The sequence below is a fragment of the Castor canadensis genome, chromosome 8, assembly GCF_047511655.1.
Source record: "Castor canadensis chromosome 8, mCasCan1.hap1v2, whole genome shotgun sequence".
NCBI classification, from domain to species: Eukaryota; Metazoa; Chordata; class Mammalia; order Rodentia; family Castoridae; genus Castor; species Castor canadensis.
In genome coordinates this window covers 139,549,972-139,574,574 of record NC_133393.1, presented here as the reverse complement: position 1 = coordinate 139,574,574, position 24,603 = coordinate 139,549,972, and the positions used below count along the sequence as shown (strand labels likewise).

At 44.5% G+C, this 24,603-nt stretch overlaps 1 protein-coding gene across 1 annotated transcript; it reads right to left on the bottom strand.

Moving 5' to 3' along the window:
* Positions 1-19,474: 19,474 nt before the first annotated feature.
* Ascl1 (achaete-scute family bHLH transcription factor 1) lies at positions 19,475-22,232 on the bottom strand. Its single transcript, XM_074081788.1, has 2 exons — positions 20,896-22,232; positions 19,475-20,520 (listed from the first exon to the last, which is right to left on the bottom strand). The coding sequence occupies exon 1, from the start codon at positions 21,643-21,645 to the stop codon at positions 20,932-20,934; it is 714 nt and encodes a 237-aa protein (XP_073937889.1). The 5' UTR covers positions 21,646-22,232; the 3' UTR covers positions 19,475-20,520; positions 20,896-20,931.
* Between the last annotated feature and the right edge of the window lie 2,371 nt (positions 22,233-24,603).

Below are 24,603 nucleotides of genomic sequence, written 5' to 3'. Positions count from 1 at the left end.
GAATCAAGCATATCTGAAGTACAATTCCTGGTAGAAATCCATATATCATGAAAGGCCTTGAATGCCAATCCTATGAGGTCTGGATTTCTTCTCCATCTTTCTCTTTGAGCTAATATAGTAGATATGTGTCCTCACAATCACAGAGAATTTCATGACCTCATCTGTACACTGAGTACTCAGAGTCTAAGAAAAAGAGAGAGACATTCAGGAGATAGACTCAGATTTAGAGATTAATTTTTCATTTAAAAATGAAAAATAAGAGAGGAAAACAGATTAATAACTCTACATATCTCTCCTCCCAAATAGTTACAGCAAAGGCAAGAGGAAGGGCCATAGACTCAGTGACATCCGTTCTTGCTTTTGACAACAGTTTGGAACTATACCAGTCAGCAAGTACTGATCTTGGTGTCTGTCGCTTACATTGCTATGAACCATTTCACTTTGTGTCATATAGCTATAGCTTCTTTGAGTCTATCATCTCATTTGTAAAACTGTAGTGACAATTTGCATCACCTAGAATTGTTAAGAGCAGTAAAATGAAATGACCCAAATGCTGTTAGCAGTGCCAGGCACATAGTCGGTGCTTAACAACTTTGAGTTGCTTTCTTTTTGCATGTTGTCCTCGGAAATTGAAAGCTCTTAACTCTTCTTTGATGCCTCAAACTTAAAAATAAGCCTGAAATAAACATTGCAATCACTCTCTGAAACACATGTATGACCACCATGAGATCATCAAAACCCGACTTCCATCTCCATGATGTGGAAATTACAAACAAAAGGAAACTAACAAGTTAGCAATCATCTCCTGTAGTTATGTGTGTCCCTTCAAAATGCCCTCTGTGCCCTGATCCTGTTTGTCTGCCTAACTCCTCAAAGCCTGCCACCTTGCATCCTCCACCTTTCTTCTTTACGTGGTTATTCCTAGACGGTTTTAACTTCTGCCTCCAAAAAAGAAAGATTGCCACTTCTCTCAGAACCAAATATTTGGGACATTGTGAGTGTGTTCCATTATGGTCATATAAGGCTTTTAAGTTAAGAGTACAACTGACAAAGACTGGTCATAGTGCATTTCTGAACCATCCATTCTGTCAGTTTCTTGATTCCCCTCCTTTCTGCTTCTCTAGTTCACAGGACTGTGTGAGAACAAAATGAGGAAAAATACATGAAAACATTCTGTAAAACATAAATGACTCTAGCCTTTGTTCCTGTAGTTGAGATAGCATGTGATGGTCCTTTTGATGTATGTAGCTATTATCTATCAATATTTGTTATTACTTTATCTTTCATAGTAGCAGAATGCTTGATTTTTTTCCCTTGAGTGCATGATCATAAAAAAAATACTTCCTAGACTTCTTTGCAGGTAGACATGGCCATGTGAGTAGATGTGAGCAGATTGAGCGTGACTTGTGGGTATGACGTCCTCTTCCCCCTGGCTAGATTATGGATGTGCATGTTGGACCAGATGGAAGAGGACAACACCTTAAGCAAAATGGAGCAAGACAAAAGTTTCTGGGTTCCTACTACCTTCTATCTTCAGTACCAGCCTTAAACTTTCTATACTTGGGCAGGGATGTGAGAATTTTCTATATTATTTTATCTACTGCCTCATGGCCCATAGCCTTTCTGTGTGCTGCTTGTCACTGAAGAAAGCAATGTTACAATTCACACTGTGGGATTTTCAGATCCTTAGTCTAAGGTACTGGGCCACAGCTTGGCTCAGTTGGTCAAAGCACACAATGCTGAGATAAGGGGTCCCATTTCCTTCCTGGGACACATGATTCCAATACTATTTTCTATTCTGTCTTCTCTGAGAGTGTGGATAGATCTGGCAAATATACTCCCCCTACAGCAATGGGATTTCAATGATTACACTACCTATAAACAATGGAACTGCATGAAAGACACAAATAGGAATAGTACATGGTCCCACAGCATAGAAAAAGTTGGCTAAGCTATTTTGGAAAATACACATTAAAATAGCTAAGCTCATTGCTATTTTGGCAATACATATTAAAGTTAAAAATGTGTATGACCTATAAGCCAGCAATTCACTTTTCAGTGTCTAACCTAAAGACAGAAGACTCACAGATGTATGAGGCGCAGGAGCTTTCACATGGAGTTAGGCAAAACTGTTATAGCACAACTGTCTCTAGGATGCAGTGCCATACTGTGAAACTTTGTGCAGCTAACTTTTTGTTAATAAGGTGAATTTATTTTTATTCCCCTAGTGCATATATAAAATATATAGATACAGAAGACATAGTGTGACATGAAAAAAAGATAGCTGTAGAATGACATGTGAAATGTAACATCATACATATTTCCATAAAACATACACTCCCCCAACAATTAGATGTTTCTAAAGCCTTATATATGAAAATACTGGAAAAAAGGAAAGCAAGCTTCAATTTCAACATGGTGATGATGACTCCCTCTAGAATGAAAACTGCCATTGGATATGACAGTTGCTACTTGTAATGTCTAAATATTTTACAGTGGTAATTAATGTATTTATTACTCAATAATTAAAATGAAAATAGTTTTAAGAAAGGGGACACCAGTACCATGTAATTATTTATTTTATTGTGGACTGTATGGATTCCAAAAGTATGCATCTAATTAGAGTAGGCAAGGAAAGAAAGAATTGTTGCAGCAAGTATATTTTGGAAAAAATATGGATATTTGCCTCAGTAAGTCACCAAAGCCTAATTAAAAAAAAAAATTCACATGCTTTTCCTTCAAACGTGAGCACTTTGGTAAGATACAATTATCAGAACAAAACAACCATTTTAATGTTTCTTCTAAACATACTGGAGTCTGTGCCTTGGGCTGCACTGAGTTCATATGGCATGACCTTGGCTTCCCCATCACAATGCTTTGACACAAAGAGAGAAAAGAGAAGTCTGACCATACGGTCAAAAGCAAACGATGTCTGATGTTTGGGAATTCCAAAGAGAAATCCATCTGCTGATCATCCAAATGGCCCCAAACTGATTAGTGGGTTGAATAATTGCAAAGCCTACCCCAACCACTTAACTTTGATTCTCTTTGGTCCAACATCGACCATTTTCATATGTAAATAAAATAGGAGCCATGAGTCCCTGAGTCACCAATTTCTCTTTCTGTCTTTATTATCATCACCTCATCTCCTTTAGTTGTATTCCCAAAGTGTAGCTCATGGTCCCTGGGCTCCATCCTAGAGACAGTTTTAAATAGCATACAGATGATGTCATTGTTACAATCATATATATACATATATGCATATATACAATTTGACATTTATATAATTTGTAGACTACCTCAAACAAATGATTTCACAACTTTTATTGATTAGGACAATAAAGTAAGAATTCAAATACAAGGCATGAGTCCATTTGCCATGAATATGGAAAATAAAACTGCAGATGCATTTGATTAAGTTATGTTTGTAAGAAAGGGACCACTAGCATCCTACATGTTTCACGGCTCTGTATCACTCTCAGTGTGTGAGGAGTCATCCTCACATGCTAGTCTTCTCGGCACTCTGGCATGGACCAACTGGCTCTCCTTTTCACGACCAGTGCTGTGCAGAGATCTTGATGAGCTGCTGCCTGTGGGCTGAGTGGAAGTTACTTGGCTTTACAATGTGAATTGTAACATTGCTTTCTTCAGTGACAAGCAGCACGCGGAGAGGCTATGATGTACGTAGCTGACCTTCTTGCTTTACCTCAGCTTTGACTGTGTTGGAAAAATACCCAGGGAGCTTTGAAAACCCTGATGCCCAGGCCCCAGAACAATTAAATCAGAAATCTTGGAGCTGGATCCAGACCTTTATATTAAGTTTCAATATGCAGCAAAGCTTAAAAACCATGGAGCTGGGTGATAAAGATGTCACCAGCTAGATAAGTGACTGAAAGCCAGCCTCAAAGCATATGGAAGCACCAATTGGACTCATAGACAACTGGGACCTTGATCTAGACCTGTCTTCTCTGCCAGCAGTGCTTCCCCTCCAGACAGATGTTTGGCTGACTCACTCATCTCCTTCAGATCACTGACAAATTTCACTGTCTGCCATATTTCATATTGCAATCTTCCCCCAAGCCCCATCCCATGACATTCCTGCTTCTCCCTAATCTGTCCTGCCTTTTCCTTTTCAGTAGTATTCATTGCTCTCTAACACATATAATTCACTTATTAGTTTCCTTTATTATCAACACTTGTCTCACTTTTCTAAGAATAGAAGCTTTCTGAGTACAGGGATCTTCATCTCCTGTCTTCCCTAAATATCTCAGGAACCTAGTACATGGTGGGTTCTCAATAAATCTCTGCAACATGAATAAAAATCGGAGGCAGAAAAAGCCCACTAGATTGTTGGCTAACTGCAACCTTCTCACTGAACTGATGAGAAACTGTAGCCCAGAGAGAAGAAATGCATCCAAGATCACAGAGCAAGGCAGTGGCTGGTGTGCAATTGGATCCCTCCCCACCCTCCTCAGACTCCTGGCACAGTGTCTTTTCATCCTCATAAGCAGGTTTACTTCAAAGTATGCACATAAACAGTTCCAAGCAACAAACCTAGAAGTGCAGACTTTGTTTCCACCTGAAGTCTTCCAATACCCACTCAGCTTTTAGAGGACATTATTAGCAGTAGACTTTGATGAATCTGAGTCCAAACTTGAAAACACCACTTTGCTGGTGTGTATTACAGCCTGGAGACCACATAGAAAGATTGGTTTTTAACCACCTTTTTTTCTTTTTTGAGTGATGTTTTGTTTTCCCTAATCTGGGCTGAAATAAAGAAGCTGTGAGATCTCAGCTTTGAATTTGGTAAATGAACCCACTGCTCACTGCACTTTTCAGCAAGATAAGGCCCGAATGGCATTTGCAGAAATGCAAGGCTATCTCCCCAGCAATCCAGTTCCTGTGCAGGGCTCCCCGGTAACAGCCTGGCAAATCCGCGAAAGGAATGCAACTATATAGTTTGTGTGTGGACTGTCGAGTTATTATGGCTTCCAAATTACCTAGCAGGTCATTAATCATAGGCCAAGATAGGCCATCACTACGGCCCGGAGTGAAAGCACCCAGCATAATACCAGCGAAATCATGTTTAACATGCAGCCCTTGCCGGCACAGATATGGAAGGCGGAGAGGGAGGGAAGGGAAAAAAAATCATTCCCCTTTTAGGAAAGAAAACTTCTACTTATCTTTGATTTGCATTCAGTCCTCCCTCAATAGTCCTTAAGCCTGTTATTTAATTCATTTTGGTGCCAGGGTTCATCACAAAGCAAAAACCCTAAGCGGGACCTATGCAGTCTGTGACCTCCAAACCCCCGTCTTTTCTTGTCAGTTCTATGTCATTTGTGCAGTTGAACTCCACCAATTTGAAATGCTGACCTCTTCCATAGACAACCTTATTCTCCTTCAGTGAAAGAAAAGCCCAGGGCCGACAAACCACTCAAGCGGGAGATGGCAAGAAAAAAAGTGGTTGACTCGTAAATCAATTTCCACAGCCCACCCAAAACCCACACACACATTGAATTCGTGTAAATTTTTAAAAATTATTGCATTTGTAAAGAAGAGCGTTCCAAGAACAACAACAACAACAACAACAACAACAACAAGGAATTGCAGACAGAAAAAAACGCAAGTAGAAATTGTTCCCAGTGAACCAGAACAACGCTGAGCGCCCCCTCTCTTTCTTTTATAACTGGACTCTCTGAGGCTATTTACAAAGAAAAGTTGAAAATAAAATACAAGAATAAAGTTCCTGCTCATTGGCAAAAGCAACAAAAGAGAAGGGGGGACAGGGAACTAACATAATGGAGCCCAAGAGTTGCTCTGTATAGGCTTGGGGTGTGTGTATGTTGTGTGTTGTGTGTGCACACATGTGTGCGTAATCCTCATTGTTGAGTCTCAGTCTTGCCCATCCTAAAATGTAGAACTTAATCATACCCTGAGGTCTGTGGATTGACACAGCCAATTTTTTTCATGCCACAACAATCACCTCTCTTAAATTTTAAATCTTTTCCCATCAAAGTCAGTCATCAGCTATACACTATTTAACTCAAATCTACCCGGATTGAGCACCTGCTATGTTTCTGTTCCAGACTTCGGGAATATAAAATACAGTCCTTTTCCTAAATACCTAGAAATCTAGGTACAACTAAAACATAAAACCTCCTGTTATAGGCAAAATTATTAGAATGGAAGTAGGAGTTTCTTTGTTAACAGATGAACAAGGTTTGCTTAAACGTTTCACCCTACTGCCCGTTTCTTGCTACTAGGATTTTGTAGGCTGAGAAGACATTTCCCAAATCAGTTTGCATTTTGCTATGGACCATTTGTTCCATTCCCTAGACCTTCTGACACCTAAAGAGAAATGAAGAATAGTTCCCTTCTTGTGTTCTGAAATTTGAGTTTCTCCCAGTATGATGCATCCTCTAATGAGGTCTTTTATTTCAGTTACTTTCAAGATTCATGAAACATTTTTAGACAATTAATGAGGATTCACAAATTGTTATAGCTGAGTGAGGTAAAGCATCATGGAGTTTCCTGGCTCCTTTTCTTAAGGGCTATTGTTCTCAGCGCTACAAAATACTCATTGTAACGCCTGGTGGTCAATATGAAAAATTTCATAATTCATTCTCTCTCTCTCTCTCTCTCTCTCTCTCTCTCTCTCTCTCTCTCTCCCCCCCCCAACTAAAAGTAATTCTGGCAAGTTTTCTGAACTCTAAGCATAATTCAAAATCTTTTTGTTTTGATCATTTCTTCTATCTTAGGGGGAAGAAAGGAAGAGCTATAAATAGATAAATCAGGGAAACCTGTGATAAGGGTAACTAAGTAACAATAGAATACATGTAAGTTCTAAGAAATAGTAATCAATTGGTGTAAGTTGAAGACTTCCTTGAGAAAGTGATGTTTGAAATATCAAATCAACAAAGAGGGTATTTGCAGTGATACAGAGGAGAAAGAGCAGAACGTGTGCAGACGACTCTAGGCAGTATGGTATTTCTGAGGTATATGGGCTTTAGAAATGGTTGGAGATCTAGGAGGAGCTGCAGATGGAGGCCGGCTCATGGAAGCCTTCCTTACCCATTCATCAGAGTGGACATTCTGCCGTGTTTGCCATATTTAGTGTCACACTGACATTGTCTAGCACAGTGCTGGGCATAGCAGGAGTTCCATAAATATTTATAGAGTAAATAAAGTACCTACTATCATGGACAATGGGGAAGCCACACAAAGGTTTTAAACAAGAAAGAAGTACAATCTCACTTAAGAAATGCCACTTTAGTGGCTGCTATGTGGTTCATATATTATTTTTAAAGTACTCAGGTGACCACAATGTGGAGGGTGGGTGGAAGTGACTCCAATAAGACTATTTAAGAGGAAGAGGCCCTGGAAAAAATAATAAAGTCCTGAGCAAAGGCAAAAGCAATGGGGATGAGAATGCAGGAGCAGAATCTCAGAGATCTACAAAATCTGAAGACAAAAGTTGATTTTTAAACAATACATTGGTTATACTTTCAAATAACATGCTCAGAAGGTTTCTTTTCAACTTCCAAATAACTTAACAGGCAAAATATCTCTAAATTTAAAACTTGATGGTCTAATCATTAATTTGGGGAACAAGTACAATAAAGACTTTGAATATTTTCTCTGTTTTCATAGAATTTTGAGACATCATACAGAATCTTTTGGATTTAATGATGCTCATGGGGATTTGTGTGAAGAAAATTAAAGATCACAAAGAACTCAGGTCTCTGATTGAAATTATTGGATGGATGGCAATGGCACAAACCAAGATTGGGAAAGCAAGTTGGGCATGTTCTTTGAACCACCATGTTTTGGGAGCCTACTAAATAATGAGCCTATAGAGGCTCTAGGAATGGGAAAAATAGGAAGGACAGAAAATGTGGCTCAAATTTCACTGTCCTTGCTATGAGCAGATCACAGTAATGAAGGAAACTAGATGGGAAAGATTCCACCTGGTATTGATGGTCTGACATTTCTGCAATGTTGAAATACAGTTAGAAAATAATCTTTTGCAGGAATATAACCACAATTCTCTCCATGTTTTTGTTTGTTTGTTGTCTGTTTTTTGATGTTACTGGGTTGTTGAACTCAGGGTCTTGCAGGAACTCTCCCATTTGAGTCAGGACCCTGTCCTTTTTTTTGCTTTAGTTATTTTTCAGGGAGGGTTTCACTTTTTTTTGTCCAGGGCTACCTTAGACTATAGTCCTCCAACCTACACCTTCTTCATAGCTGGGATTCTACAAGTACGAATCACCACATCCAACTTGTTTGTTGAGATGGGGTCTCACTGTCTCACTAGCTTTTTGCCTGGGCTGGCTTCAAACTTCCACTCTTCCAATCTCTGCTTCCTAACTAGCTTGGATTACAGGTATGCACCACCATGTCTGGCACTGTCCATGTGTTTTAATCGTGGCTATTTCACTTTGAGCACATTATTTAATATCTCTAGGCCTTTGTTTCTATCATTTGTAGTTCAGGGGGGTTGAAGGAGAATACATCTAAGGTGCCACTACCTTTAAGCACTTGGTGACTTCACAGCTGAAGTGATGGCCCTATGTTGAGAAATCTGATCCTAATTTCCAATTTAAAAGTATGGATACATGATGAGGACTAAAAGGATTGAGAACAGATGGCAACTCATGGGTGAGACCCATGGATTTGTGCAAAGTGACTCCTGGGCTAAAAATCTACCAGAGAAGGAGGCTTGAGTCTCTTTAGATTAATATCCACCCTCCTCCTCCCTTGTTAATAGACCTCCCTGTGTTTGAAGCAGTGACATCTTGGGATAATGAGTAAATTCCTAGCCTTGTTTTAGAAAACAGCAGCTTCAGCTGGCACAGCCCTGTTGCTCTTTATCCTCCCTCCTCTTGCTCAGAAAGCAGGCCTAGTCTGGAGATGGAGCTATCACCCTGGGGCCACAAGCATAAGGCTAATGCTAAGGATGACTGAGTAGAAAGCTGGCACCTGTAACCCTACAGCATCGTGAGCCATATGCACCAGGAGCAAATTCCTACATCCACATTTCTTGCTCAGAAAGAAAGGGAGGGAAGACTGAGAGAATGTAGGGAGGTAAGGAGGGAGGGAGAGAGGGAAGAAATGAAGGAAGAAAGGAAGAAGGGAGAGAAAGAAGAAGAAGAAGAAGAAAAGGAGTGAGAGGGAGGGAGGGAAGGAGGGACAAGTCAATCATTTGGCTTTACCATCATAGGTTGGGTTTTCTGCATATGCCATCAAATGTATTCAGATAAAAGTGATGGCTGACCTCCCTCATATGGTTATGAATAAACTCACTTCCCTGAAACATTTATTATGCTCGGGGGATAGAGACATAATAAATAAATAAATAAATAAATAAATGCTTCCAGTAAAAAAGAAAAACTTGCTTATTAATGAAACTAATTGAATGTCCTCTAGGACAGAGACCATCATTATTCTACTGTCTAATTGTAGACAAGGTACACTTTAGGACAATTCCTATGGGTTAAAAAATGAAGGAAAGGACAAAACTGTCTTTTTCCATCAAAGAATTATTTTGTCTGTCCGGTGGCAACAGATCACACCCAAAATCTTAACTACTTAGGAGGCTGAGATTGGAAAGATCATGGTTCAAGTCCAGCCCAGGAAAATAGTTCACAGACCCCATCTTCAGAATAATCAGAGCAAAATGGACTGGAGGCATGGCTCAAGTAGTAGAGTGACTGCTTTCAAGCACGAAGGCCTGAGTTCAAATTCCAGTCCCACCAAAAAAAAAAAAGAGAGAGAGAGAAAAGAAAGGAAAGAAATGAAAAAGAATTATTTTACCAATACCATAGCAAACATTTACACCTGATGATTTGTCCTGAAGCCCATTGGATTGATTATCTTCCAACCTAAGGTCAACTTAACCAATGTATGGGAATATCACATAGAGACCGTAAGAAGTCACTAACTAGTGTGGTCAAAGTGCCCTTAGGAAGAAGCTAAAACCCAGACTCCTGGTGTAGACTGTGTTCTTGTGCTGCCATCCATGTCAGGGAATCAGGGAACTTGCCTCTAAAGGTGTAAGAACACAACAGGGCTCAGGAGAGGAGACAGATTATATCTGAGTACAAATAGCTTAAATATTATGAATCCCCTAACTGGGAAATGGTTTCATGATGAAACCAGCAGTTACCAGGAGCAAAATGACCAAATGGGGCAGATATCTTCTGAGTGCATGATTAAAGGAATTGTTATTACCTTTACCCGCGTCTGTCTCCAGCCAGGAGTCAGAGACAACTTTACAGTTGACTTAGTTGTTACCATTGTCATCATTCTAAGCAAGGATTGGCAAGGTAAGAACCAAACCCTATTGTTACAAAGAAAGTTTTATTGGATGCCCGGCATCTAAGTAACTTCCCTTTGAGTATTCTTAAGAATTTTTGGTAGAAAGCAGACCCTTCTCCTATTATGAAAGCTGGTGAGGCCACTACCCCCTTTCCCAGGCTTCCTTATATTTATTTCTCAACTAACCAGGAACTCCCACCTCAGATGTGGACTTGAAGGCAAGTGGCACAAAGAAAAAGGGGCAATATCATCTGGTCCCAGAGATGCTGTCAGCGTAAACATTGGTGTCCAGAGATGACAGGCAGCAGTACTTGCAGCTATATCTGACCATTGTGGGGCAATAGTGTGGTTGTCACTCTTTTTAGCCTCTTTGTTCTAAACCCATTTTCTAATCCTGGAATAAGTATTTCTAGTAACTACAAACTGCCCAAAGTTCCTTCTGTATTTGCTTTTCATCTCTTGGCCAGAGTTTCTCTTTCTTGCAGCTGATGAAAATCTTTTCTCCTTCTTTGCACATCTGTTAGCAGTTTACAAGTCACCTTCCCATAACTTATTTTGTCCTTATGACAGCTCTGTGAAGTGTCTTTTTCTGCCTTCTTAACAGGTAAAGAAGAAACTGAGGCTAGGTAAGCTTAAGCAATGTCTTTGAGTTAACACTGGAATCCTTTTCGATTAAAAAAAAGAAAGAAAAAAACAATCTTACTACTATGCAAGGCAGGCAAGAAGTCTTTTTACAATATCAAGGTCACTGGTTTTACTTATAAATTAAACAAATCCCCTCTCCTCCTCCAGGTCAGCAGAGAGGCAAGGGCTCCATTCATGCTTACCAGTATCTTCTCTTTTTTTTCTTTCTTTTGCGTCCTTTATTCCTATCCAGGTGGTGTTATTTTTCATTTTAAAATGTCTTTGCTATGTCATTAGCAATGCACTGTTACCTGACAGTAGGAGAAGCATCCCCAGGCCATATGGCAGAGTTTAATCTACATGGTCATGGTGTAATCCCTTTCAAATGGCTTCCCTTTGCAATCAAAACCAAATTTCACACTTTACCAAGATAGGGACAGCACTTGTCTTCCCTGGAGTAATACAGATCTCCCCAGGCAGCCAGGTCAATGGAAATGGCTTTCTTCTCCAGGTCAGCAGCAGGTGGGGGTGGGGGGGGCAGGGCTGGGAGGTCAGTATGAATGGGAATAAGTTGGAAAGGGGTGGTGGACACTACAGTGGACTCAGAGGCCAAATAATCCTCCCCTTTTCCCTCTTACAGATTACCACTGGGGACACTCAACACATGGCACTTTGGAAAAGTAAGTTTTATGGGATGTATAAGTCAACCTTGATGTGCTTCATGGGAAGTTGCTCATCAGGCCCTCCTTTTTTTACACATTACTGCACCTTGAACATATTCACACGACATAATATTTCCAAAGTAGACCTTGTCTCTCCAACTTGCTAACGATTTTTAGCCAGAAGTCATCGAGGTAATGATTATATATCAAGGACAGACTGTCTTCTGGAAGATGCAGAAGGTTGCCCAGAGAAGGAAGAAAAAGAGAATATGTTGGAGGGACCAAGAGGGACATGGTGAAGATCATCTCTGCCCTCTAGAAACCAAATGTCACACAAGGAATAATAAATGATAAATAATAAATAGTGACTGAGAAACTGATCAACGTTTGCAGAATTATGAAACACTGTCTGGATTATAAATAGCTTTTCTTCCCTCTTTCTGTTTTTTTGTTGGTGTTTGGAACACAAAACAGCTGATCAATAGGTAGAGTCAGAAAGAGACAGTGACATCAATCCTGGAATTTTGGGAGTATCTAATGGATATGATGGCCATCCCCTAAATCTGTAGGTATGGTTTTCTTAATTTTTTTCTCCATATACCTGTGGAAGAGACAAAAATTCTGAATTACTCCAGAAGGTTAAGAAGTTAAGGCTCCTGGAGAAAAGTGTTATGGCCAATTCTAACTTCTAGTACTAATTTTCTGCTCGCAAAGTAGTCATTTCTTAAGGGTTCATTTTCCTCTTCCACAAAATGGGCTGACAATTACCTGCCCAATTCACTAGGGAGAAGGAAGCAACAAGATAGAGATTTTGCCCTGAAACTCTATAAACGTTGTCTCTGCTTTACTTCCTTTTCCTGGCAGCATGATCACCACAGAACACCAGCACCCAAAACAAAATTTCCCAATGACTTAACTGTAATACATTTGTGTCCCATAGATGTGATTGCATGCATGAAATATGTTTCCTTTATACACAGAAATGAGACTGACTCCCATTTCATTTTCAGCTTAATTTCTGAGCATCTACAATATGCTAGAAACCATGTTAGATACTTTTACATAATTTATTTTATTTCCCTGGCAAGTAGAAGTATTATCTGCAGTTATGCAGACAGGGAGACAAAGGTTCAACCCCCTATAAGGCTGATGGAGTGGAGCATCTCAACCAGATCTCTTGACCCCAAATCGAGTATCTTCCAGAACAAAATAATGTTCAAAAGGACCTGTCTAAAGAAGTCCTCCCTTCCTGCCTTCTTTCCTTTCACCTTCCTTCTCTCTTTTCTTCCTTTCACAACCTATGAGTGTTAAGCATATGCCAGATATTGGGCCAAAAGCAGGGAATGTTCTTGGTAATACAAGAAGATGGCAAGGAACATTCTTGAATATTGCTAATGCTTTCAAGGTTGGTCTTTGGATCTTACCAGAGAAGAGCTAGATTATGGTGAAAGAGCATGGAATTTGGAATTAGGCAAACCTGAGTGCAAATTCTATCTCTGCCACTATCTGCTTATGTGACTGTGGACAAGTCATATAGCCTCTCTGAGTCTCTCACTAGTTTTTACCTATAAGGTAAATATAATAACACCCCACCTTGTACGGTTGTTCTAATCATTCACGAAATAAGATGCCTAGCACTTGAAAAATGCTCGGTACACAGCATATACAGGGTATAACCGTGGGCATGTATTTTAATCATTGCCAGTGTATGAAGAGATCCTATTGTATGTACTGCCCTGGTAGTGGAGATCTGCCCACCTGCCTATCTCTTATGACCCCTCCCAGGCATCTAGCACTGACTCTAAGAAAGCAGGAGCTAGGGGCTTCTCCAGGCACCAGGACCTTGCAGAAAGTGCACTTAGGCGGGCTTGGGCTCCTTTGGCTTGCAAATCCCTGCTCCTTTGGCTGTTGGGCTTCATGGCTTCATGGGGTGGAGGGCCAATTCGCCATGGAGGTTTGTATCTGCAGCAGGCCTGACCGGCTGGGAGAGGAAGGCGTTAATGTTTTCTGACAGGCGACCCCTAATTGTGGAAGCTTTTCTTCTGGGCCTTTCTGTGAAATTCTGACTTAGGCAAGCAGCATAACAAAGTGGTCGGGCATTGAGCATGGCTTGCTCTACACTGAGCTGCGGGGGCTTGGGTGGGGTGAGCTAGCCCAGCATTATTCATGCAGACTTTCAGCTGTTTTTGTCTTTTAACTAACCTTTGAGTTTGATCAGAGGGCTGGCCGGCCTCCCTTTGGCCAAAGGCCCTGCTGGCACCTGGACAATGGAGACAGACTGTTTTCCTAGTAAAGAGAGATAGCTGGGGGAGGCCAAGGGCTGTGTGTACCGCAGGGGAGGGGGATAGGCCAGCTTTACTTCTGTCTGGGTCTTCAGGGCAGGAGTGGTTATTGATAGAATTCTAACTCCCCCTCCTCCCCAGGCAGCCTCCTGACTGCTGCCTTTCCAGGCTCAACAACTTTATCCAGACAAATGCACACAGTGGGCTGATTTTCCCATTTGATTTTTAAATGACATGCTCTCTTCCCCCTGCAGTACCCTTCCTCTGTGCTTTCTCCACCCTCCCACCCTCCTTCCAAAGGGCTCACTGGCTGAAGTAGGGCTCCAATCTAGAAGTGTTTGTTTGGGCCGTTCCCCCCCACATCCCCCACCCCCGCCATCGTAAATAATGATGGCATAAAAAAAAAGGAGAGAGCAAATGAGCGAAGAGCAGAGAAGGGAAGAAGAAAAGGAAGAAAGAGAAATGAGAGAGGAGAGGGAGAAAGTGATTGTGGCGACAGTTATATCCAAAGAAAGGCAGGCAGGCAGAAGTGGTTTGGTGCACAGGCGGTAGGAGGGCGGGCTCAGCCGCGCGTGCGGGTCAGCGCCTCGCCTAGCAGCACCGGCTCCCGGGCTGCGGGGGAGCAGGGACGGGGCGGCGGGGAGGTGATCTCTAACTGCTCTGGCTCTTGGCAGGTGCGGAGCTTTTGTTTCCCACATCCACTTCCTATTCCCGAAAGCCCGGACCCAGGGCCCAGTCTTCTCTAACATACTTTGCAGAAAGCGACTCCCTTAAAGGAGCTGGGTTGGCAGTTTTCCCCCATCTCGTCCCCAAAATAGCCCTAGTAGCCAGCTCATCAAAGGTGGCTTTGTGAGCAGCCGCCCGCTGGCCGCTGGGGGATGGGGGGGAGGCACGCGGGACGTTCTGGGACCGCGTCCCAATCGCTCTCCAGCCTCTCTTCTTCTCATTCATTCTCCTCCCCTCTCCATCAGTCCCTGTTTTCCTCTTGTTTTTCCCTTCCTTTTCCTCCTCTCCCTTCCTCCGACCTATCCTCGATTTTCTCCTCTCTTCTCCCTCCATTCTCTCCTTCCTCCCAATTTCTTTTTCTTTCCTTGCCTCCACTGCCTGCCTCCATTTCTCTGGTCCTCGCTCTCACCTCCTACCTGTTCCTCCACTTCATACCTCCCCTCTGAGCTTGTCCTGATGCCAGCTCTCCCTCCACCTCCGCCCCCCTCCCTGAGTCAGGTAGCCTGGCGTCCCCGGCGCGCGCAGCTGACAGCGGACGCATGCCTGCAGCCAATCAACGCCCGGATGCGCTGCAGCTTGAATAAACCATTAAGCCTGACACGCGCTCAGGGCCCGCGCTCCGCGCTGCAACTTGCTTCCTGCCATTAACCTACACACCCTCTTTTGTAACAACCTAATCTTGCATACAAAGGAAGAAGGAATATAACTTCGACCTATGCTAGAGCCAAGCCATCCGCATTCGCAGCGGGAAAAGAATGTTAGTGTCAAGAAATCCATTCCCATCCTTCCTTTAATTCCGGGTAACCTGGAGTTTCTGGGGGAAATCCGAAAACACTCATTTCTTGGCCCAGGAGTGGAGAGAAGAGGTTTTAGAGGCTTTACAACAATAAGAAAAGGGAATTGGGGTTGCGGGCATTCAGTACACCAGAGAAAAATCCACAGGATTTTTTTTTTTAAGTTGCAGTAAAACACGCTTCTTGGAGAGCTCCCTTTGGAAGATACAAATTAAGGCAAGTCCTAGAACGTTGACTACATTTAATCATTTGTCCGTGCATTTTAAGTGATTGCACAAATGAATGACTGGATCGTTCCCCAAACTGCAGCATCTTTGCTTACACTGAAGGCTAGTCCCCAGCACCACTTCTCTACCAGGTTCAGAAAGATCAAGGAGAAGTGGATATCTCTTGCATTGATAGTCATAGGCAGCTCTGAAACCCTTTCATCAGCTGATAATCTATGCAAAGAAGGTATTATTAGCCCTCGTTTTCCAGAAGAGAGAAGTGTACCTAATTTCTTTTGCAAACTTTTAGCTAAGCCATTGCTGGCTCAAAAAAGATGAAGTGATTTTCTAGAGTTGGAGATTGCAGAGTTAGGCTCACTCTGCCCCTAGGAAATTTCTTACTGATAGCACGGTGAGTCCCTGAAAATCTTACATAAAACTAGTATATCCATGGGTAATGACCTGAGAACCAGTTAGGAACAGCCAGAGTTAATGGACTGACTTAAACGGGCAATTAAGTGTTTAATGGACAGAGGGAAATGAGGATAGGGTCAAGGGAACCAATCACCCAAACAACGCTAGTAACAAGGGGAACTGTCATCCCCTTTGAGCCTGAAGTGGTAGGAGGAGAAAGTTGCTTCTGGACCTCAGCAAAAGCTGTACCTGTGGGACAGAAGCATCTTATAGAGCTGTGGCCTTAGACCAAAGAACACCATCACTGCTCAGGCAATGAGGGAGTAGGGGTACCCCTTCCTGTTTCCCCTCCTACTGGGCAATCTCCCACTGGTGCCTCCCACTGGTCAAACCCAAGGGTAAATCAAAGGACAAGGATGCCGTCAAGACGAATTTCATGAAGATTAGCTTGCTGCAACACAGAGAAGAGCAGAGAAGGGCAGATCTGAGCAGTGCGAGAAAGATAAATAACACAGCTATCCATGGAACAGAGCAGACTCTCCTGATCCATTTATCCTAACACCTTTCCAGGGGCTGGGTACATAACAGTGAACAAGACAAGTAAGGTCCTTGTCCTCATGAAGTGCACCATCTGGTAGGGGACAATTGACAACAATCATATTAACCAGCAAGGACACAGCATTTTCACGTGGTGGTAAAGACCAGGAAAGAAATCAGGTTAATGGAGAGAGTGACTGTGGCAGATGGAGAGCTGCTTTAGATAGGGCAGTGAGGGAAAGCTTCCTAGAGGTGGTGACATTTGAGATAAGGTGACCTGGACTTTCTAGGAAAGTTTACCTTGATTTTGTTTCTACTCCCAGGCTTCTTTCTATGTGGCTTGTGGCCAAGAGTCAAATGTGGGCTGTATTGTGATTGATATTTGATATATATATAGATATAGATCTATATCTATATATAGATATAGATCTATATCTAGTTCCCATGAGGATGGGAATCAGGACCGGAAGAATTACAACAGGCACCAACATTTACAGATGGCCACAAGAGCATTTGCTGTCTTTGAAATTGTTTCATCTAGCTACTGTGGGTACCAAAAAAATGATGCTGAAAATTCTGTGTTCTAACATCCCTGCAAGAACAGCAAAGTGGAGATGCATGTTGCACTTCTCCCCTTACTTTATCTGGGCCCTACTCCTTTTAAGTTCAAGGGTAGGTCCGACTTATGTGAACTTGAGATAGGTCCTTCTCCATACATACTCTCCTACTTGCAATTTAAAGATTAAAAAAAGACTGTGTGCCCAGAGGTGGAACGTGTGCTCCAGTGGCTCTACCCTGGCCTTTGATAATGAATGCATTCAACAGCTCCGCAGCTCCGGAGGGTCTGTTTATTTCTTTCTCCTCTGCACTCTCTGCTCCTCCTAGTTAATTTCAGGCCAGTCTCCACTCAAGATCTCCAGGCCATTTTTTGAATGTTAAGATTTCTCAGTCAATAAAGTCAACACAGTTTTCTTCCCCAGCATCCACCCCCACCCCCCGCCCCGCTTCAAAAATAAGTGGGGTGGGGACTGGGACGGGAAGAGGCTGCAATTGCTAGTCGCTGGGGTCTACATTTTGTATTTCGCTGACAGCCCAGGGCCGCTCCAAAGCCCGCCGCGCAGCCAATGGGCAGCGGTGATTTATGGAGCTGACTAATGCTGGCTGAATGCGGCCTGTCACAGCGCAGTGAATAGCTCCCCTTCGCCGCACAAGCCCTGGCTTTGTGTTGCTAAGCGATTAGAGCAGATGTAATGAGATTTTGCCCAATCCCTGCTTTGCCCTTTCCTAGTTTCGGCAAAATTGTGTGTGTTTTTGTGAATTTTTCGAGTTTGCCTTCGCATTGTGGCAAACAACGGCTAACTTTGCTCGGAGTTTAAAGAGACTGGATATTTCCCATTCAGAAGTGGGTAAAAGAACACCTGTCCTCAAAGGGAGAATGAAAAAAAGAAATTCCCTTTGTAGGGGTTGAAACATTATCCTAATGTTATATTCATAGCCATAAATGACTTGCTACAGTTTCTTTGCATACCTTATCTGGAAACTTGCAAAGCAGCTAAATTCAATGAAAAAGAAATGGGGGTGGGGAGCCTAGCTCTGTTCCTCCAAATAAGATAAAAATAAAAGCTGGCATCACAAAAGCTTTACTTCCCTCAAGTAAGCTCTAAATTGGCCCACTGCTGGCAGAAAGTCCGATTATTTATGGCGATGAGGAATTTACTGATTTTTTTTCCCCTTAATTACGCTCATCTCTTTGAAAAGGACTGAAGCCTCAATGTGCATTCTATAGAGGGTCATTTAGCAAAATGACATCAGACGCTGTGGCGTGCTCCGCTCATCGCGGCTTTAAAAAATGACTATTCTGTGCCACTAAATGGTATAGATGTACCAACACAGACTAGATTTTTAACTCTGGAAGACGTGCTGGCTCCCCGTTCTTTGTTGGGTTTTGTAAGATGCATTTTGCGCTAGGCTTTCCGCTTCGCTGGAGACACGCAAACTGAATCTGCAAGTAATGCAGGCGGCAAGCAAGGAGCCGGGAGAGAGGCCCAGTAGGATTCTAATCACGTCCTTGCTAACTGACAAGAAGCAAGCCAGCCAAAAACCCACCAATTTCTTTTTGAATCTTGGTAATTGGGTACTTTTACAAGCAGCTCACGCTATTCGGATAGAGTCACAGGCTTAGATAGGCCAGTGTCTAAAATCGACCACACATTTTATTTAAATCTAACTCTTTCTGCAAGGAATTCATATCATACATGCTTAATAGTTTAACATCAATGTGGAAAGTGTGTGTGTTGGGGAGAAAAGGAGTAGAAAATGTATGCCTGGAAGTGAGAAAAGGGGATACAGCCAGCCAGCACCAGGAGCTTGTATGTGGAGAGGGAGACCTGTTCCAAGCCTCAACCTTGAGCTCCAGCCACCTTCCGCACCCCCCCTCCATCTCTCCACAGTGAGAAACTCAGATGGGGTGAGGGTGGAAAAGTGGGGGATGGGAACCTTGTCTTTCTTGTTCACTTTTTTTGGAGATTTTCAAATGTATTATCAATTTATCCAAACCATAAAAATAGCTGGTGAATACCAGCTATTTTCTTGGGATTTGTGTATATTTACAACAGATAAGAGAGAAGAAAACAGATATTATAGATAAACAGATGATAGAGCATCTTTTTCCTCTGCATCTATCACAAAGTCACCACTGGGGCAGGACAGACTAGAGTTTTTATCTTTGTCATTTCTACCACTTATCACATTTGGCACCACCCTCCTGTCCCCCACCCACCCTTCTCTTTGGTATTTTGATAACTTTAGCTAGGGGCATGGAGTGAAAGAAGGCTTACAAGCAGCTGATTATTTTCATTTTTAAAAAAAGGAAAAAAAGTTTTATTACGAAACTAGTTTGTATAAAACAGGGTTATACATGTTTTTGTAAGTTTGTAATAAAACAGTAAGAAAAAAAAGGCAGTGTAGAAACTTCCAAGAGGCAACCTATCAAAACCAACTGGCTGCCACTTTGCGTTTGGACAGTAGCTGCATAAACTTTGTTCTTCTTGAACAGTATTTAATAACATCATTAATACATTAACAACGTTCTATAAAGTAAGACACATTGGTGCTGAAGTACATCTGGTGGTGTTTAGATCTCACCTGTGAGGAGAGTTCTTTACAAACCACATAGGGAAAATGGCAGTTGTAAGGTGAACTACACTTCTAAAATATGTAGAGGTAATAGCATTACATGTTAAAGTATCAAGATATACACATTTTAAACCATTTGTACAAAACTTCTATAAATTTTTTCTTTCTCTTTCTCTCTTATGTACAAAAATATCTTAATATATCCCCAAACTGGTTAGGATAGATACAAATAGATTTTTCTTATAATAAAAAAATTCACAAAAGATTGGAAGCATTCTATGATGAAAACAGTAGAAAAGAGGGTGTAAGGGAGAGTGGGGAGTTTGGGGAGGGGTCCCCCTGGAAGAGGGGCAGGGTTTCCAAGGACTGAATTTAGCATAGTTTCACTGCAGACGAATGTCCACAGCTTATTGGGATGGGGTTACTAAGACGAAAGACAGCAACCATTTGTAGAGGGCGGGGAGGCAAGGCACGGAGCAAGTGCTTTTAGCTCTGCCTGTGAGCGGTGATGGGAGTTACTATAGAACTTGTGCTGCTCCCTGCCGCCAGCAGCCCATGGCTTTGCACACCGGCCGCGTCTTGCGCCTGAAATCAGGGACCAGTCGCTCTTCGTATCTCCGAGAGTGGTTGGAGTGCAAAGATAGTGTTCTGAGAACATCCGTGTTTTCTGAGGGTCTCGCCTCTCAGGCATGCGTTCCTTAGTGAGCCTTGGGTTTGGCTGTTCACCTCCCCCCCCCCCATTCTCTCTTCTTTTCTTTTTCTTTTTTTTCCCCTCCCAACGTCACTGACGAGAAATACTAAAGACGCAGGTTGTTTGGTCACCCTATAACACAAAAGAACAGAGGTTAGTGTAAACTTTCAGGGTAGTGGCAGAGGATCACGGAGGTTTCCTGGGACAATCTGTAACGTCAACACCTCTTTTGACAGCATCTCGCCAGCATCTCCACACCTCATCCCCACCACCCTCCATTCTTAGGAGACTTGGGCAAAGCCACTTTCAGAAACCAGTACTGAAACTAACAAACTAGGATTTGAAATAGACAAACTTTAATAATTCTTTAAGTTAAAAAAAATCCCACCATCTCCATGCAGACATTCCACCCCCCCACCCCCACACACACATTCCACAGACATTCAAGGGGAAGAAAAGGGACCAGAACAAGAGGACCCTCCTCCCCACCCCCAAAATTCCACCTACCTGCTTCCAAAGCAGGGTCTGACCAGGCAGCGCCCCTCAGAACCAGTTGGTGAAGTCCAGCAGCTCTTGTTCCTCTGGGCTGAGAGGATCGTAAGAGCCCTCGTCCGACGAGTAAGATGAGACCGGAGACCCGGCCATGGAGTTCATGTCGTTGGAATAGTTGGGGGAGATGGTGGGCGACAGAACTCCAGCCTGGAAGGCAGCGCTCACCGCGTCGTGTTCATCCAGCAGCTGCTGCAGAGCGCGGATGTACTCGACCGCGGAGCGCAGCGTCTCCACCTTGCTCATCTTCTTGTTGGCAGCGCCGTTGGGGACGTGCTCCCGGAGGGTGGCAAAGCCTAGGTTGACCAGTTTGACGCGGTTGCGCTCGCGCTCGTTGCGGCGAGCCACGGCGGCCGGCTGCTGCTGCGGCAGGCTGTAGCCAAAACCGCTGAAGTTCAGCCGGCGTTTGCAGCGCATCAGTTCCGGCGAGGACGAGCGCTGTCGCTTGACTTGCTTGGGCGCTGACTTGTGACCGCCCCCTGAGGGCTGGCCGTCCGCCGCGGGGCTCAGCTGCGGCGCCTGCTGCTGTTGCTGAGCGTTCTGCGCCGCGGCTGCCGCTGCCGCCGCCGCCGCCGCCGCCGCGGCCGTGGCAAAGAAACAGGCTGCCGGCGGCAGGAAATGCTGCGGCTGAGGCTGGGGCTGGGGCTGGGGCTGGGGCTGGGGCTGCGGGCCCGCGCCACCGCTCTCCATCTTGGCAGAGCTCTCCATGAGCAGTGGCCGCCAAGGAGTCGCGGGATCAGAGCTAGAGGAGACGCAAGGTGCGGGGCGCACAAGGTGGGGCACAGACAGGACTTGGGTGCAGGAACAGAGGAGAAAAGAAGGAGAGATGAATAGGGAAGCCTAAGGAAAGTTAAAGAAAAAAGATGCAAAATCCCCCAGAGACTCCTAAGGGTAGGAGCAAAGAAGGTGCAAATGCTTTTCCTCCTCCTCCTCCCTCTTCTCCTCCCTTCGCGGGTTGGCTTCGGGAGCCTCTCGTGGCGCTCGCGTGTGAGGCTGCGGCTAGCGCCTTCTTGTCATTAAAAAAAAAAAAAAAAAGCAAAAGAAACAGCAAAAGTCAGTGCTGAACGCGATCTGCAGAGTCTCGCGTCTCCGGATCCTCTCTCCCTACCGCTGCGCTCTCTTGCGCCAGGTCTCGATCTCTCCAGCCTTGGCCGAGGCTGTCTTTATTATATTTTTTTAACCCCCTTTCTTTCTGATTCCTTCTTTCACTCGCCCTGCCTGACCGGCTCCCTGTCGGTGCGCCTTCCACGTTCCCTGGCCAGAAGTGAGAGTGCTGGGCGGCCGCACTGCGGCCGCCTTTTCAATGGGACACCCAGCCCCACGCGCAGCCCTGGCCCCGCCTCGCCCCCCACTCCCCGCTGCTGCAGCAAGCGGCTGCGCCCCCACTCCCCCTCCTCTTACCTTCTCCTCCCACCCACTCCCTAAACTCCCTCCTCCTCCTCTTCTCTCCCCCCTCCTAGTCCCAGCGCCCGCTCCTTGCAAACTCTCCATTCAGCCGGGTTTGTTGTTGCAGTGCGTGCGCCTGGCGCGTGCCGGACTCCCGGCTGAATAAACAGGCGGCGCGCTCGGGGCGGGCTGCAGCTGGGGGTGGCTCTAAAACGGAGGGGGGGGGGATTCGCAGAAAGGGTAAATGGCTCTGGGAATTGGGGTGTATCGATGGAAAGTTTTGGGGTGAAGTGCCCCTGGATTCTCCTGAGAACTTGGAACAAAATGCAAGGAAGGGTTTGGACAGAAAATGTGGCACAGATACGGTGTGGAGGTTAGTGGGGGGATTGTTTTCTCTTTTATTCTCCTCACACTTACTGTTTTGGGGCTCTTTTCTGATCATAAGAGCTAAGGCACGTGTATAATTAAGGTTTAGAAAGATGGGAGGGAAAGTCCCAGCCCACAGTGGAAAAAGTATTGGACTAACTGAAGGCTTGAATTCTAGTCCTATGGCGAGTTCTCACTACTTCTGTAGCTCTTGGCAAATTCTACCTTCTCTGAGCCTTACGGAAGGTTCTATTAAACCGTCTCTACTGTCCCACTCAGCTCTTAAAACTGGGATGTATTCCCCACAAGTGAGCAAGTATGGAGAAGAATGAGAAGGCACATGGGGGCGGGGGTGGTAGTCAGCGTTATAGGGAGGTGTATAAGGCAAGGATGCCACCCAGGGTAACTTCTGGCTCCCTGGAGCATCGCCTGCCCCCTAAAGGATTGTTTCTAGACGGGTTGGAGTGGGGGGAGAATTGAAAAGGAGAGCGCTCTCAGATATTCAGGAACCCTCCGAAGAAGGATGATTTGGGAGCGGGAGGATGTGGAACGGCGGAGGGGAGGGAGATGTTGCTTAGGGGACTGGAGAAGCTTTCCTGGTTGTTTTGCTCTTCAGCAGGCACCTCCGGCGGCCTTGGCGCAGCCAGCGTCCCGTCCCAGGCGTGTGCCCAGCGGGCCGGTGGCAGGCGACTGGGAGCTGAGCCCGATAGTGCCGTGCGCTGGCGCCGCGAGGGAGGGGGAAGGCGCCTGCGGCGGTTGTTCTGCCGCTTGGACAGCGCCTGCTCAGGCGCCCTTCCTGGGCCCTTGGCCTGGCGCTTTCTGGCCCGAACAGCGTCCAGCTTGGAAACCCGCGCTCAGAGCAAAGCAGGCAGAGCACGTGCTCTGGTGGCAAACGAAGCTGGGACACATCTCAGATCCGGTCTACGTAGGCAGAACCAGGCAGAGGGCAATCATGCCGTGGATTTATCTAGAAGAAATAGTTTCAATCCCAGACCTGAGTGCGGGAATGATGGTAGGGAATTATCCAGTTAATCGCTTCTAATTGAACTTCCCTTGTGGAGAGGGATCTTTGAGAGAGATCTTTGAGAGAGATCTTTGAGAGTCGCGCCGGGCATGAGTGACGGGCTGTGAGTTTTCTCAGAACAATAGCGGTGTAGGGCAGTAAGAACCATTGGCACCCTAGGTGAATCACGATATTCTCTGCCTAAGTTTCCTCTTTGTAGAACTGATAGGTTTGGGAAGTATAGGACCTAATCTTGTCAACCTAGGTCAGTTCTCCAAACCTCCTCACCCACACAGCCCCTTTCCTCTGCCCCCTTCTCCCCTCACCGCGGGGCCCCACTGTGCTTGCTGACTTCCCTGGACTGAGCTGAACCCCAGGACAGGAACTGAGAGGTCTCCAAAATCACATCTGACTTCTCTTAATAAAAGCATGGGAAATGATCAGGCCTAAAGTAGAGCCATGTACTCAGCCTTGGTCTCTTACCCACACTGTCCACCGGTGTACCCCACTATGAGCCTTGAGTCAGGCTCTTGAAAGCATCTAGGGAATGTCCCATCCACCCCTCTTTAGCAAAAGTGGGGTGGGGCAGGAGGGATGAGGCTAAGATCTAAATGCCATTCATTCTTAAACTGAATCTCCCAAGAGCCCTGAGCTGCCTCCAGACTTCTACTGTTCTACATTTGACAAAGGCCCAGAGTCTGGGCTCTACCACTATTGTACAATGTAATCTTGAGCAAGCTCTTCTTCCCCCACCTACATCAGTTTCCTAATCTGTACAGAAGGGGCCAACACTGGCTAATTTTGATAACTGTTCCTAGGAGAGTGGAAAATTTGCTGGTAGCCAACATGTGTTGAATGATGTGGGCTCCATGATGCATAGAGGGGTTGCATACAAGGGACATAGAAGTGGG